The following is a 15868-nucleotide window of genomic DNA, read 5'->3' on the forward strand; positions in this document are numbered from 1 at the left end:
TTTTTAAATTTTTTACAGTTTTCACTTTTTTGATATTAAAAATTATTGCAATTCTCTGTTTTTTTTCTTTTTCATTTCTGAAGTTTTCAAATTTGTTCAGTTATTAATTTAATTCAATTTTAAATATTTGTAATTTTAATTTTCATGCAGTCATTAAAAAAATACATTTCCTGCAGCTTTACAATTATTGCAGCTTTCGTTTACAACTTTTGATTTTTCGTAACTATCATTTTTCACCTATTTCTAATTTAATTAAATTCTCGTAGGCCTTATTTTTGCATTTTTAAATTTTTTTGCAGACTTACTTTCTTTTCAGTTGTTGCAGTTTTTAATTTTAGCAGGTTCAATATTTTGCGGTTTTAGATTTTATTAAGTACTGTATTTTTGCAGTTTCAAATTTTTATTAGGTTAAGCAACAGTACAAAAATTATTGCTGATATAATTGAAATGAAAATTTTTAAATTGAATAAATTAAAAACTGCAAAAAATAAAGAATTGCACAAATCGAAAACTGCAAAAAATCAAACTCGCAGAAATTACAAACTGAAACAATGCAGTTTTCTAGCATATTATTGAAAACTGCATGAATTTGAAACTAAAGGAACCGCAAAAATATTTATCTGTAAAAAAGCAAAAACTGTAAAAAATATGAAAAAATATGTAAAAATATGAAAAATATTAAAAAAATTGAATCTACAGAAATTGATAACTTCAAAAAATTTGAAGCTACAAACCATTGCAACTTTAGATTTTTGCCGTTTCAAAATTTAGCAGCTCATATTTTATTTATTTGATTCAAAGTTTTGTAGATTTCATTTAATTTTTGCAGTTATAGCAATTTTAGATTGAACTATTTAAAGTTAAATATTTTTTGCAGCTATTGAATATACGCAGTTTTCAATTTTTCAGTTTTCACTAAAATACTCAAAAATTAACATTTTAGAATTCTTGCAAATTTTTAAATTTTTTCAGCTTTAAATTTTTACATTTTTTAAAATTTTAAGCTCTTTTAGGTTTTCTCTAATTTTTGCAGCTTCTATATTTTTGCTGATTTAACTATTTTCAATTGTTGCAGTTTTTGATTTTTAAAATTAAAATTAAAGTTTTTTGAAGTTCTAAATTTATGAGGTTCTAAGTTTTCGTAGTTTCTAAATTTGTATTAGTTTTTTATTTTTGCATTTATATATTTTTTGAATTTTTGATTTTTTGCAGTTTCTTTAGTTAATTTTTTTCAGTTTCCAATTGTTGCATTTTTTTTGTTTCAGTTGTCTATTCTTTCAAGTTTAATTTTTTGCAGTTTTTTTATTTTTTGCAGTTTTAAATTTATTCAGTTTGATTTTTTTAAATTTTTATGTTTTCAATTTCATACAGTTTAGAATTTTTGAAATTTTTATTTTTTTTTAGTTTTTTCATTGATTTTTTTTGCGCATTTTTGCATTTCTCGTAGCTTTAAATTTTTGCCGTCTTAATATTTTTTATTTGATTTAATATTTTGTAGATTCCTTTTAATTTTTGCACTATTGATCCAGTTTTCTATCTTGTGCAGTTTTGCACTTAAATTTGCACTATAATTTTGCGTAGCTTTCAATTTTTCAGTTTTAATTTTTGCGATTTGCATCCGTTACAATTTTCATTTGTTGCAGTTCACGATTTCTGCTATACACCTTTTTTTGCTTTTTTTCTGCAGCTTTTTCAGTTTTCACTGAAATTGAACGTTTTAAATTTTTAAATTTATCCAATTTTTTTTAAATTTTTGTTTCTATGCAGTTTTTCATTATATAAAAAAAATATGTTGTTTCCAATTCTAAATTTTCTGCAGCAATATTTTCAGTTTTTTATTTATTCAGTTTAAAATTTTTGCGGTTTTCAAATTTGGAGTTTTCGTTTTTTGCTGTTTCAATTTTTAGTTTTTAATCGTTACTGTTTTCAAATTTTGCTTTTTTTGCTGTTTGAATTTTTTCGTAGTTATAAATTATTGCAGTTTCCATTTTCTTGTACTTTCCAATTTTTGAAGTTTTCAATTATTTACAGTTTTTAATTTTTTGCTGTTTGAAACGTATTTAGTTTTTCAGTTTTGGAGAGTTTCGTAGATTACTGTTGTTTTCGATCTTCGCTGTGTTTTCTTTGTTTTGAATTAACCATTAGCGAACGAATGCCACCATATTCGCGACATTGCAAACATTCAAAAAAAAAAAAACGAGTGCCGCCATACATGCGGCATTCCGTTATATTTCAGGAATTCTGTTAAGTCATGCCTTTTTTATGCATGCAACTTGATCTGGAGCCTTCCTTTCCGAGCATTCAGTGCAAGTACATATTTTTGTATATGGTCAAAAAAGTTTGTTATCGTCATTTTCGGAGCACTATCTGGCAGAAGAAAGAGAAACGGAGTCGCGCGTACATGCGTACAATCCAATAAAGCGATATTAATTATGTACCTTTTCTCGCTCCGGAAATAAAACACTTAATTTCTTAAAAATCCATCGACCAACTGGTCATCGTTCTAGAGAAATGTGATCGTTCGTTAAATGTTAAGAAATTTTTTTTTTTTGAATTCAAAATTGTAGCAATTTTTAAATTTCAATTGAATTTGTTTTGAATTTTCGTAGTTTTGGTGTTTTATTTTCATTATTTTCAATATTCTTCATTAATTTTCATTTTCAATAAATACAAAAATTTAAATTGAAATAAAACTTTGGAAACTAAAAGGGAAAAATTAAAATGTAAAAATTTAGAGTAAATTGTAAAATTTGCAAATTCAAACAACTGAAAAAATTATCGCTATTTCATCATAAAAAAATTATAACCGAAAAAAACATTGAAACTGCAAAAATATTTCTTCATTTCTAATATTGCAAACTACAAAAAAAAAAAATTAAACGAAAACATAATCGATAAAATGAACAGCTACAACTGAAAACTGAAAGAATTGAAAACAGCAAAAATCTTCAAAAACTGAGAAAATGAATAAATTAAAAATAACAAAAAATGCAAAACAACTCAAAAAATTATCACTTTTTTATCATAAAAAAATTATAACCGAAAAAAAACATTAAAACTGCAAAAATATTTCTTCATTTCTAATATTGCAAACTACAAAAAAAATTAAACGAAAAAAAATCGATAAAATGAACAGCTACAATTGAAAACTGAAAGAATTGAAAACAGCAAAAATCTGCAAAAACTGAGAAACTGGATAAATTAAAAATAGCAAATAATGAAAACTGTAAATAAATGAAGACTGCCAAAACTGGTTCTGGTAACTACTAATAGGAACTGTCCAAAGTGATAACTACAAAAAAAAGCATCTGCAAAAAATTTTGAATGAACAAATTAAAAATAAGACTATATTAAAATTAAAAAAATAATGCAAAAAATTGAAAACTGTAACAAATTTAAACTGAACAAAACTGCGGCGTATTTTCATAAAATAAATAATGTAGAAAATTCAAAACTTTAAAATCTACAAAAATAAAAACTTCGCAAAATTGAGAAACTAAAGACTATAAAAAATACAAAACCGCAATAATTTAAAACTGCAATAAATGCAAAAAATGTGCAAACATTTTCAAAGAAAGAACTGTAAAAAAATTAAAATTACAAAAATTAAAAAAAAACCATGAAAAAAGTTAACCTTCAAAAGGTTTAAGCCAACGTGAAAGTTTCTGTGAAAACCGCGAGTTTAATTTTTTGCGGTTTTCAATTTTTGCAATTTCCTATGTGCAGTTTCTAATTGATTCAGTTTAATATTTTTGCAGTATTCAATTTTGTCAGTTTTTGGGTTTGGAAATTTTCCATTATAATGCTTTGAATTTTTTCATTGAAAATTTTTGCACACTTTTTCAATTCTTGCAGGTTTTATTTAACTTTTGATTTTTTGCAGTTTGTTTTATTTTAATTTTCGCAATTTTTAAATTTAGTAGTTTTCATTTAGTTTTGCACTTATTACAGTTTAAGATTGTTTCAGTTTTCATTATTTGTAGTTTTCTATTGTTTGCAGTTTTCAAGCATTCAATTTTGTGCAGCTTTTAATCTTTTGCAGTTTTCTTGTTTGAATTTTTTTACCGATATTTGTACTTTTCGTTTTTAGAAATTTTCAATTCTTTCAGTTTTAATTTGTAGGGTTTCCAGCCTTTCCAGTTTTTATTTGTTGCTGTATAATTATTTTTTCAGATTTAATTTTTTGCGGTTTTTTTTTCAATTTGAATTTTTATAGTTTTCATTTTTATTTTCGTATTTTTGAAGATTTGAATTTTTTTAAGATTTTATTTTTTTTCAGTTTAAATTTTTGACAGCTTTTACATCTTGTTGGTTTTTTTTGCCGTTTTAATTCTTTGAATTTTCAGCAGTTTAAACTATAGTTTCAATTTTTTTTTGTAGATTCCAATTTTCGCTGTTTTTAATTATTTACAGTTTTTTTTTCCTATTTTTGATTTATTCAGTTTTTTAATTATGACGAATTTTGCAGTTTTCACATCTGAAAAAATCTCCAAAATCTTTAAAACTGATAATGTGAATAAATCAAAAACAGCAAAAAATTGAAAACTTTAAATAATCGGAAAATGCAAAAATTAAAAACTACAAGAAATGGAAACCAAAATTGATAACTACAAAAAAAATTAAAACTAGAAGAATTAAACCGGCTTTTGTGATGGAAATTACAAAAGACTTGAACCAAATAAATTTTAATACTGCAAAAAATCTAAAACTTAAAAATTTTCAAAGCGGATGAATATAATAGTTTGACGCTAAAAAACTGCGAAAATCAAAGATTTAGCAAAATTAAAATCTGCAAAAAATTAAAAGTTGTAAAAAATTAAAACGTCAAGAATTTAAAACTGAAACATTTTTAAACTGCAGCAATCTGCATAAATTATTAACCAAATAAATTAAAAACAGAAAAAAATGACAATTGCAAAAACATTCATGCCGCAATAATTGAAACCTGCAATGAATGCAAAAATGGGCAAACATTTTCATTGAAAAAACTGTAAAGAAAATAAAATTTACAAAAATTAAAACTTTGTATGAAAACAAAAACTTTACAAATAAAAACAAATAAAAAAAAAATGTCAAAATTTGGATGTATTGAAATTGAAAACTACAAAAATAGAAAACTGCAAAAAAAAAAGATAAAAAAAAGTTAAAACTGCAAAAAACAAGCTCGAAAGAATTGAGTTTTTCTGCAGTTTTAAAATTCTGTAGGTTTAATTTTTTTTGCAGTTTGAACGTTTCTGATTTAAATTTTCGCAATTTTTGTAGTTTTGAATTTGGGCATTCCAAAAATTTTAGGCTTTTTTGATTTTTAGAAATTTTCGAAATTTTTGATTTTTGTGTATTTAAAGTAATGCAAATTAATGAAGAATATTGAAAATGATGAAATTAAAAACTGTTGAATTACAAATATTCAATCAGTAAAAAATAAAAACTACAAAAATTCAGAGCCAATTCAGTTAAAATTTTTAAATTTCAAATTTGTTTTGTTTTAAAAATTACCAAATTAAAAAATCTAAAATCTAAAAATTGATTCAAATTTATAAAAATTATAAAATGAAAAAAATCATTTAAATTTTCTAAAATTTGAAGATTCCAAAGAAAATTCCTAAATTCGAAAAATCATAATTTTTATAAATTTCTCAAATTTAAAAACATAATAATTTGAAATTTGAAAAATTTAAAAATTCGGCAATTCTAAAATTTCCGATTTTGGAAGTTATAATTTTATTCGAATGTTCGATTTCCCAAGTTTTCAATCTTGAGTTTTCCAATTTTTGCATCAGTGAAGAGAATACTCGATCTATCAGTGCATTCAGCACTTTTCCGCATAACCTGATAACCTAATGGGTGATCGTTCGGTTTGTTATTAGAATTACAAAGTTGCAAAAACGCCTCGGAAGCTGAATGACGTTTCTATCGTTACTTTCGAGCTTTCACTAAACTTCAGTCTTTCATCAACCCAGAAAAGATTAACATCATCTACATCAGAGCTCCGGCAAAATGTCCGCTTTAGTGCCGTAAGTATTAGAAGGACTTGTGAAACTTGTTGATTGATTCTCAAATGTTTTTTTTTATAGAATTCTTCTGGGAGCCATCATATTGGCGTCATCTAATAACGCAAAAGAATTTTCGTGTGACGCTGATCGGAAGGCATGCGTCTTGCACAATGTAGTGCTTGACAGTCCGCGCGATCTGGATAATTTGAGTTTACTCGACACGACGGAATCTATTATCATCGCCTCCGGTCGTATCCCGTTCTTCACCCGTCAGCTGGCGGAGAAGTTTTCAAACACAGTGGACATGACAATAAGTGGTATAGAAATTGAAGAGGTCTACGTGAAACCACAGATGACCCATCTGGAGGCCGCGAATAACCATATCACTAGACTACAGCTGGATGACACGAAATCGTACGAGTTGATTACGCTCAATCTCACCAACAATAAGCTTCGTGAAGTGCACATCTTGTCCAAATTTTACAACCTGCGAATTTTGACGCTAGACGAAAACGAACTCCAGTCATTGTCGATGGATACGTTTGCTGGAATGTCGGAACTGAGGCTACTTTCGGTGGCCCGAAACAAGATAACAACGGTCGACACGTCCACTAACTTTCACTTGGTGAAACTGCACACTTTGTCACTAGCAGGTAATCAGTTATATGAACTCGATATCAATAATTGGGAGTTAGATTCGTTGTCGAAGTTCGATTTGAGCAACAATGATTTATATCTATTGAACGGGGACTTGATGAAATTCATTAAGCTCAAGCAGGGCAACATTGCCGGCAACCATTGGAAGTGTGACTATTTGTTGGAAATGCTGCGATTGTCACAGGTCACTTTCGACGCAGATGTCGACAATCGATGTTCTAACAAGCGGATGAAGACAGTGCGACAGATTTGCTGCAACCCAGACGCCACTAGCTTCCTCGGCGAAACGAGTGATGGGGAGTTCGATTTGGTATTCAAAGAAAAGTGGGATGAGTTGCGTGCGTTAGGCGAAACGGTGCAGACTTTGAACCGCTCGCTACTCGCAACAGACGAACAGATTAGGGAAGCGGTGACCGAGAGTGAGATCTCATTGAGGGAAAAAATTGATCAGCTAGAGGAAAAATGCGAAGAAAAGTGGCAACGATTCGAAGAGCGGGAATCTTCGGTGGCCATCGACGAAACAAACGAATTGAAGCAGATAGTTTCGGATCACAAAGATAGCATTCAGGATCTCACGGAAAAGCAATCCGAGTTGAATGAGAAAATTGCAGAAATTGAGAGTCGTGTTCAAACGTTGGAAGATCAATTCTTTGGGGTAGACAAGTTGAACCAGAAGTTAGAATCATTTGATAGTGCTGTTGAGAGATGTAAAGTCACTGAGAAGAGTGTAAGACAGCTGGAAGAAAACCAACTACGATATAATATATTGGGTGTTGAACTGAAAGATAAGTTTTTGAAGGAGAGAGCTCGCACCAATGAACTCAACAGTAAATTTGACAAAACTTCAGAGTCATCTGAAACGCTAAAGAACCGAGTCAATGATTTAGAAAAAGATATGGCCACAATGAGGAAAATAATTCGAGAGCTCGCGTCCTTGGAGTATTAATACAAAATAAAAAAAACACACAGATTTAAAGTTAAAAAAACATTCGTAATATATGTTCAAAACATTCCGAAGGCCCTTCACTAGAACTCGCCTCTACAAAACTCGTCCAGCCGGTCAATCTTGTCCTGCATTTCCTCAAACTTAAACGTTTGCTTGCGGTGAGCTTCCTCCAGATCGCCAACTGTTTTTCGCTGAGCTCCCAGCTGTCCCTGCAGATCGTCCACAACTGTGGTTCGGCTGATCAGCAGCATCATCGGATCCGGAGCGTCTGCCTCGTGAAGACAGCAAACCTCATCGAATAGAACCCCATCGTCGCAGGTGGGATCGACCTGGGTGTGCTGAATCTCGCGGAGCTCCATGCGGTCTACCATTTTCGATAGCCATGCGCAGTTCCACTTGTTGTCGTACAGTTCCAGCACTCGGAGCGCAGGAAATTCTTCAAGAAAGGTGAACAAAAACGCGAGTTCGTTCGCACTTAGGTCTAGCTTTTGGAGCGAGGGCATTTTCCACATCCCTGTGTCCAGATAGGTTAGTTTGTTGTGCTGTAAGAACAAGGACTCGAGAGCAGGCAGACTAATCGATTGTTTGCAGTCGATCGCGGTGAGAAAATTCCTGTGTAGAGTCAAGATCTTCAGATGTTTCATGTTGGCGAACACGTCGAACTCAAGATTCGCTAACAAATTATCGTTTAGGTATAGCTGTTCCAGGCTGGTCAACACTCGCAGACCACTTATGTTGGTGAGCAAATTCTGGTAGAGATGAAGGTTTCGCAGAGGAAAATCGTTTGCGACGGTTAGTTCGGAGATATGGTTATAGCTGGCGAATAGTGTTAACAGTTGATCACATTCTGCTAGCTGCAGCTGTTCAATTTTCAAATGATGTATCATTAGGCTTTCAACTGGTGCCATTTTACGGAGGATGTGTTCTCCGAACACTGGAATGGTACTATTTTGGATGAGCAAGGCCTTTTCCGGAGGAAAACTCGAACTGTCGATTGCGTCGGCGGTAACATTCTCTACAACGCAGTATTCCTTGTAGCGATCGGTACAACTGTAATCAGCGGTGATTGAAAGGTGTGCAAAGGTTATCAGAACTGCCCATCTGAAACGCGAAAGTTTTTTATTTAGAATGGTGAACTGCTCACAAGTTAAATACCGTAGGAGAAATTCAGAATGGACTCCCATCACTGCTCGGCGTACCATCGTCGACTGACGATCGACTGTGCTGAGATGTATCAACTCCGCGATCATTGCTCGTGACTGCTTCTTATCAGTTGATTTCAGTGCTTGTTTGTAAGCACAAATAAAAATATTGGGTAAAAATAAAGGAAAGCATGCACATCATCGCATTTGCAAGACAATACGAGTTGATATGATTACAAGAAATACTCTGATTGTCGTGAATCGGCAGGATATTAAAAATAGTTTTAGCAGCACAAAAATAGTCTTAAAAACTCTTGAAATTAAGATGGAATTTAAAGGGCGAATTTCATTTAAGTACTAGCAGACCTAGTGAATTCGATTGATTTATTTTTTGACGTAGAACTATATATTGTTTCATTAAGGGTGCCAAATCAGAAAACAGGTCACGTTTTTATGAAATAAAGTTAACGTTATTAACTATTTGTGCCGTGAACGGATTCTGGCGGTTTACATACCAAACGAATCGGAAAATTGGAAGTATTCCCATTTCCTCATACATTTGTTCTGTCCATTTGGAAACTTTCCCGAACATAGCTGTCAATAACGAGCAACTTATCGACGAACAACGAAGGGGAAATCGTAATATCTAAAATCTCCGAGAACAAAGGAAAAGAAGAAGAACGAAGGGGAATATTTGCCTAGAGTATAAACAGTGGATCTTGCTGAGGCAAACTTCACTCTTCGTGAGGACACCGACTGGATAGAATGGTTTTCTCAAGGCAATGGGGGTAGATGAGTAATATGAGGAAAGCGTAGAGTTTTCCAAGGGCCTTTTTGAAAGCTAGAGACGAATGAACAGAAGAAGTTTAAAGTCTTTTTAATTTAACAAGGAAAGGAAGGAAAGGTATACTTTCAGTATCGTTCTAGATACGAAACAATGAACATCGCTTGTTATTCCTTGTTTTGTGCCATCACATGTCTTCGTTTCGGACTGAGTTGTGGACGCGACCAAATTACTCACTTGCTGATGTCTCTGGCATTGCAATCATTGCATCAAACTGACGCCATTGTATTAAAGTTTTGAGCTACACAATTGTGTGGGTTATCATCAAGCTAGGTTATCGTCAGTTCACCAAGAAAATAAATGTTCTTGAATTTTGTCAGTGATTTGGTTTCCCATGGCGGTAGGAAAACTCTCCCCACAAAGGATGATAGCTAAGCTAATCTAGACTGGCAATATTAACAGAAAGGGTTTCTGTTGAGAAGAGCGCAAAACATAGATAAGTGTGTGTATATTTAGTTACGTTAAGCCATCGATATATGGATATTTCTGTGCGTACGTGCGTGCTTCATAACCCGTATGGAAAAATAGTACATCTTTGCTACGCTAAAATCCCATTTGTAATGATAAATATAAATAAGGAGGGGAGATAGCGGGATGGAACTATTTATGCTAGGGTATTAGTAATGAATCTCTGCTGAGGCAAATATTCAGCCTTTTCCAAGCAGTTAACATTGTCATCATAAAGGCTTGGTTGGTGCCTTTGACATTGCATCAATGCATTGAACGGACGCTATGGTGAAGCAGGCGTTAAGGTTGTGCACAAACAAAATGTTTGGAGAGTACCTAGTTATTCAATAAGTTATAATAAGTCATTAATTTATTTGGGTTCGCGTGCAGATAGAGTTTATTTCGCTTATTTAATCACCAAGAAAGTAAATGTCGTTCTGGAATTTTGTATGTCATTTGGTTTGGCTTGTCAGTAGCAAAACTTTCTCCACTAAGGATGAAAGCTGCGCTTATCTCGAGCATTGATTGTTTTGCGAGTTTGCGAATCATCAAACAATTATCGTCAAATGATTCTACAATAAAAAAAACATTTCAGGGCGACCAAACAACTAGAATGGTTATTCCAAAATTTTCGCAGCATTATAAAATAATATCCGCAGTTATAAACAAGCGACTTGAATTAAACTTCAGCGTAGTTCTACGTCAACAATGCGGTCGTGTCTTGAATACAACCTCCTATAATTTTTTTTTGTTCTTCATTGAAAGTAAGTCCGTAAGTTCGTAATTCTTCACGTATGTCATTGCTTCTTGGACATATTCATTGCATTCAGAATGCATTCAAGGTTGTTATTTGGCATAGAAATCTCAACTGAGTACTTATAAAAATGACGCAAATAATACTACGTTGAGACGGGGAAGTTCCTCTAGGAACGTTAATGCCATTTAAGAAGAAGAAGAAGATGATGCAAAAACACATAAGCATTCTCCACCAGCTGGCATGGTGTATAATTTTATCGAACCTTCAGCTCAGATTTCAAATCGAACAAAATGCGAACGAAATCGCACCGCGATGTGTAACTTCTTCCACAGCACACTAATAGATGAAAATGAATGGATAGAAATCAATCTAATTTGCACAGCTTCTCTTTGAAGTGTATTGTTTACACCATGTGAATGACGTGTATATCGTTCCGGCCATGATGGAAGTGAATCAAGTGGAGACGTCCGAAAATAAAATTATACGCTCATAGAGAAAATCCAGAGCTCAATCTTCCACCAACTCAATGTTTACAGCATTTGTGCTGAAGTGAACAAATAGGCATTGTTTGTAATTGAACGTTTCACTGAATAACTCACTTTCGTTTGTTCAAATATAAACTTGCAAAAGTGATTTTCGCAAGTGGCATTCGTGTGTTGTTACATGCTACAAATCATGACATAAACGAGAACGAGAGAACTCTTCTCTGGTTAGCACTTCAAGCATACGAACCAAAACGCCATGATTGCTTTTGTTGCAGCAAGTTTATACTCTTCTTTGTCCCTCATTCGCTACATCCAACACGAAGCAACAGAATCATACGGACTACACGAGGCATATGTTTCATACTCTGTTACTATACTCGATCCATAGTGTGTCAGTGAGTGTTACCTAGGTTAACGACCAGCTAGCTAGATACTCAGGGAAGGGGAGGAAAATTATATTTTTATTTTTTTACGCTGCTATCCCTTGCGTTTTCCTACTCTTCTTATTGTTAGGTTTGTCTCCCCTCCCCAATTATGTTTAGAGCGGAATTAACTATATTTCGTTGGCGCCGAATATATGTTTATGTTGAATAAACGCGAATGAAAACAATGAACAACTCCATTAGTGTCATTTATAGTGTTCTGCTAGCTAAACCTAATCCGCGGCAATCCGCGGAGCCCAGAAATTAGCTAGAAATGGTAAGTCCTCCACGAAACGCTTCCACCTAGTACGAATCTTATGGTTCATTAGTTCGTCCATATAGTTGCGAAACTAGATTACAGTCCTGATGTCTTCTTCGCTCCGAATAAATTGATCTCGTTTTCAAGTGATTGCGGCTAGAGGAAACGAATCATTTGTGTTGGTGTAGTATTCGTGTCGCCAAGAATGACATTGACCCAATCTGTATGACACTATGGTCATATCATACTTAGTATTCAGGTCGTTCTCATTGAATTCTCACAACATATGTTCATCTAGCTGGAGTCCAATCTGCCCATACATCATCTCTATATCAGCGAACAATAAAGGGTGTGTCACATCAAATTGCATCACGGAAAAAACGCTGTAGAAATTCGCCCAGTAGACCGATCCTTTTGAAAATTTTAGACAGTAAAATAAAAACTATTAAACAACTTTTGGCATTTTCTTTTTATTCATACTTCGAGCCCAAGCCCGTATGCTCGCACCTTCCTCTTCACCCCGTCCATAAGGTTCTGTACAACGTCAGGTTGTAGTTTTTTTTGAACAGAAATCCATTTTCTCTTGAAGTCCGCCTCCGATTTGACAACTTTTGGGTTCTTCCGGAGGGCCTGCTTCATAATCGCCCAATATTTCTCTATTGGGCGAAGCTCCGGCGCGTTGGGCGAGCTTCATTTCCTTCGGCACGAAGGTGACCCCGTTGGCTTCGTACCACTCCAACACGTCCTTTGAATAGTGGCACGAAGCGAGATCCGGCCAGAAGATGGTCGGGCCCTCGTGCTGCTTCAATAGTGGTAGTAAGCGCTTCTGTAGGCACTCCTTAAGGTAAACTTGCCCGTTTACCGTGCCGGTCATCACGAAGGGGGCGCTCCGCTTTCCGCAAGAGCAGATCGCTTGCCACACCATGTACTTTTTGGCAAACTTGGATAGTTTCTGCTTGCGAATCTCCTCCGGAACGCTGAATTTGTCCTCTGCGGAGAAGAACAACAGGCCCGGCAGCTGACGAAAGTCCGCTTTGACGTAGGTTTCGTCTTCCATTACCAGGTGTAAATTTTTAAGCGTCTTCGTTTTCCCATGCCTTGACGAATAATGCACGGAAGCGCGTAATGGAAACATCACGTCAGTCACGCGCTACAGAGACTGTTTTCTTCTCAGCACGGCGGATTTCCCTCCCTAAAACCTTATTAAAACTCCTAGCAATGATGTTGTTGCATCTGGTCCTGATAATAGCTTTGTGTTAAGAGATTCTCCTTTAATTTTTGCGGCGGCATCAAATACAAGCCGTGGTTTTATAGGAAATTTATTGGGATTTAGCACTGTAAAATGTGGTAAATAGAAAATTTTTGGATCGCGTTTCTGTTGATCAGTATGAGTGAGTTTTCTTGCATATCCCTTGGTTACATACTCTTTAATTTTGTCCATATACCATTGTTTCAAGGCTGGATTTTTGCGCATCCTTGTTTCCTGTCCACATAGTCTATTCAAGGCTGATTGATAGCTATTTGGGAATTGTACATTTTCATGTCTCCAAAGCAGCCCAATTTCATAGCTGCCATTGTGATAAGCCAATGTGTTATTCATGATATCTATCGCTCTTTTCTCATCATTAGACATCAATGCTTTCATAGGTGTTTTTACCCCGAAATCTTCTAGACTGAAGTAACCTTTCATCAGATTATTAAATACGTCTGTTGAATCAACTTCATTATTCATGCATACCTTTTCATTCGATCTTTTCCTTTCGTAGATCTGTCCAAATAAAACCCAGCCAAGCTTAGTATTTTGAGCGACTGGGTCGTTAATATTACCTGATCGCGTCTCACTACCGCTTATCAAGTACGAATGCGGTAAACCTAACAATATTCCCGGTGTAGCGTTATCGTATCCTTTTAAGGCTAGACCTTTCAAGTATTCGTATCTTTGTTGTAATCCACTTACACATACTGACTGTGAAGGGAGTGATAATTCTGATACGGCAACCCCAATCGATAAAAGACCCGAAAACAACTGCATGAAATATAAAAAATATGTTTGTTTCGAGCATTCAGTTATGCTATGTTCTGATTCTTACTCCAATGGAACCCCAATCGATTAATACGTTTTTATGTTATTTTATAACTCTGTATACTTCCATGAATTATATTCAGTTGCTTACTTTTAATTAATAACAGTGAAAAATTCGAATTTCAATATTTGTGTTGGAGTATCAAAAATTACTCTGTTTTAAGGAGGCTGAATTAGAGGACTATTAAAACATAATAAAGACGAAGGAAACATACTTTTTGGAATTTTTTTCATTCAATCATATCCATAAAGCCTGAAAGATACACTATGGCAACATTACAGAGCGGGTTCATTTCCTTTGGCACGAAGGTGACCCCGTTGGCTTCGTACCACTCCAACACGTCCTTTGAATAGTGGCACGAAGCGAGATCCGGCCAGAAGATGGTCGGGCCCTCGTGCTGCTTCAATAGTGGTAGTAAGCGCGTCTGTAGGCACTCCTTAAGGTAAACCTGCCCGTTTACCGTGCCGGTCATCACGAAGGGGGCGCTCCGCTTTCCGCAAGAGCAGAACGCTTGCCACACCATGTACTTTTTGGCAAACTTGGATAGTTTCTGCTTGCGAATCTCCTCCGGAACGCTGAATTTGTCCTCTGCGGAGAAGAACAACAGGCCCGGCAGCTGACGAAAGTCCGCTTTGACGTAGGTTTCGTCGTCCATTACCAGGCAATGCGGCTTCGTCAGCATTTCGGTGTACAGCTTCCGGGCTCGCGTCTTCCCCACCATGTTTTGCCTTTCGTCGCGGTTAGGAGCCTTCTGAACCTTGTATGTACGCAGGCCCTCCCGCTGCTTATTCCGCTGGACGAATGTACTTGACAAATTCAGCTTATTGGCGACATCCCGGACCGAACTTCTCGGATCACGTCTAAACTGCTTAACTACGCGCTTGTGATCTTTTTCACTGACGGAGCATCCATTTTTGCCGTTCTTCACCTTCCGGTCGATGGTTAGGTTCTCGAAGTATCGTTTTAGTACTCTGCTGACCGTGGATTGGACGATTCCCAGCATCTTACCGATGTCCCGATGTGACAACTCCGGATTCTCGAAATGAGTGCGCAGGATTAATTCACGACGCTCTTTTTCGTTCGACGACATTTTTCCAAATTTACGAAAAATTGACAGTGAAGCATGGCCAACGTGATCTATACACTCTTATCTGATTATAAGCGAAAGCTGAAGATATAGTTCCTAAAAATTAAATTTCTACAGCGTTTTTTCCGTGATGCAATTTGATGTGACACACCCTTTAAAACCAGATTTTTGTGAAAGGAGAGCAGGGTATCTAAGCCCTCATCGTTCGATCGAGCATTAATAGATTTGAAGTTAGTTGATTGTAGAGTCAGGTCTGTTTGCGAGGTATGCTTTGGAGGTGAAATGCCAATTTTTATTTCGTGTATCTGAAACGAAGATGGAAGCTAGATGAGATCCTGTGCACGATGACTTGAGGGGGGGGGGGGGGGGTGGGTGGTGTTTATGCAGTTGGCTATTCAGCGTGGGATTTGCTGCATCATGACAATGATTGTTGTTTTTCGTGGTTGACCTTAGTTTACCTCCTGAAGAAGAAAAGCAAAGGAGAAGAACCTCGTACAGAACCAAATACTGTGGAATTGGTTTTCGAATTGGCTACAAAGAGGATTGCAAAGGATATACCCAAGAGAAACAATCCGGGATATAATTTCGCCTTCTACGGAAATTGAGGTAATCAGGAGAGATATTGTTCGAGGATGCTTTCAGTGGTGAGTGTGGTGAGCGTGTGGATAAAAACAAGAAGGAATGTGTCCTAGACACTAACGCATTGTTAACGCAGGACTATGAAATTAATGCCATCGATAAATTT

The 15868-nt window shown here is 35.0% G+C and overlaps 3 protein-coding genes across 6 annotated transcripts in view; 1 reads left to right on the forward strand and 2 right to left on the reverse strand.

The window, feature by feature from the left end:
* Nucleotides 1-15868, reverse strand: part of LOC129769819 (uncharacterized) — a 266536-nt gene that overhangs the window by 31932 nt on the left and 218736 nt on the right. The window lies entirely within an intron of this gene.
* On the forward strand, nt 5900-7633 carry LOC129769823 (myosin heavy chain, clone 203-like). The gene is made up of 2 exons (XM_055772306.1): nt 5900-6014; nt 6075-7633. The coding sequence occupies exons 1-2, from the start codon at nt 5998-6000 to the stop codon at nt 7594-7596; spliced, it is 1539 nt and encodes a 512-aa protein (XP_055628281.1). The 5' UTR covers nt 5900-5997; the 3' UTR covers nt 7597-7633.
* LOC129769827 (reticulon-4 receptor-like 2) lies at nt 7621-8883 on the reverse strand. Its single transcript, XM_055772311.1, has 2 exons — nt 8752-8883; nt 7621-8697 (listed from the first exon to the last, which is right to left on the reverse strand). Exons 1-2 carry the CDS (start codon nt 8844-8846, stop codon nt 7677-7679), a joined length of 1116 nt encoding a protein of 371 aa, XP_055628286.1. The 5' UTR covers nt 8847-8883; the 3' UTR covers nt 7621-7676.

The sequence above is a fragment of the Toxorhynchites rutilus genome, chromosome 2 (assembly GCF_029784135.1).
Source record: "Toxorhynchites rutilus septentrionalis strain SRP chromosome 2, ASM2978413v1, whole genome shotgun sequence".
NCBI lineage: Eukaryota > Metazoa > Arthropoda > Insecta > Diptera > Culicidae > Toxorhynchites > Toxorhynchites rutilus.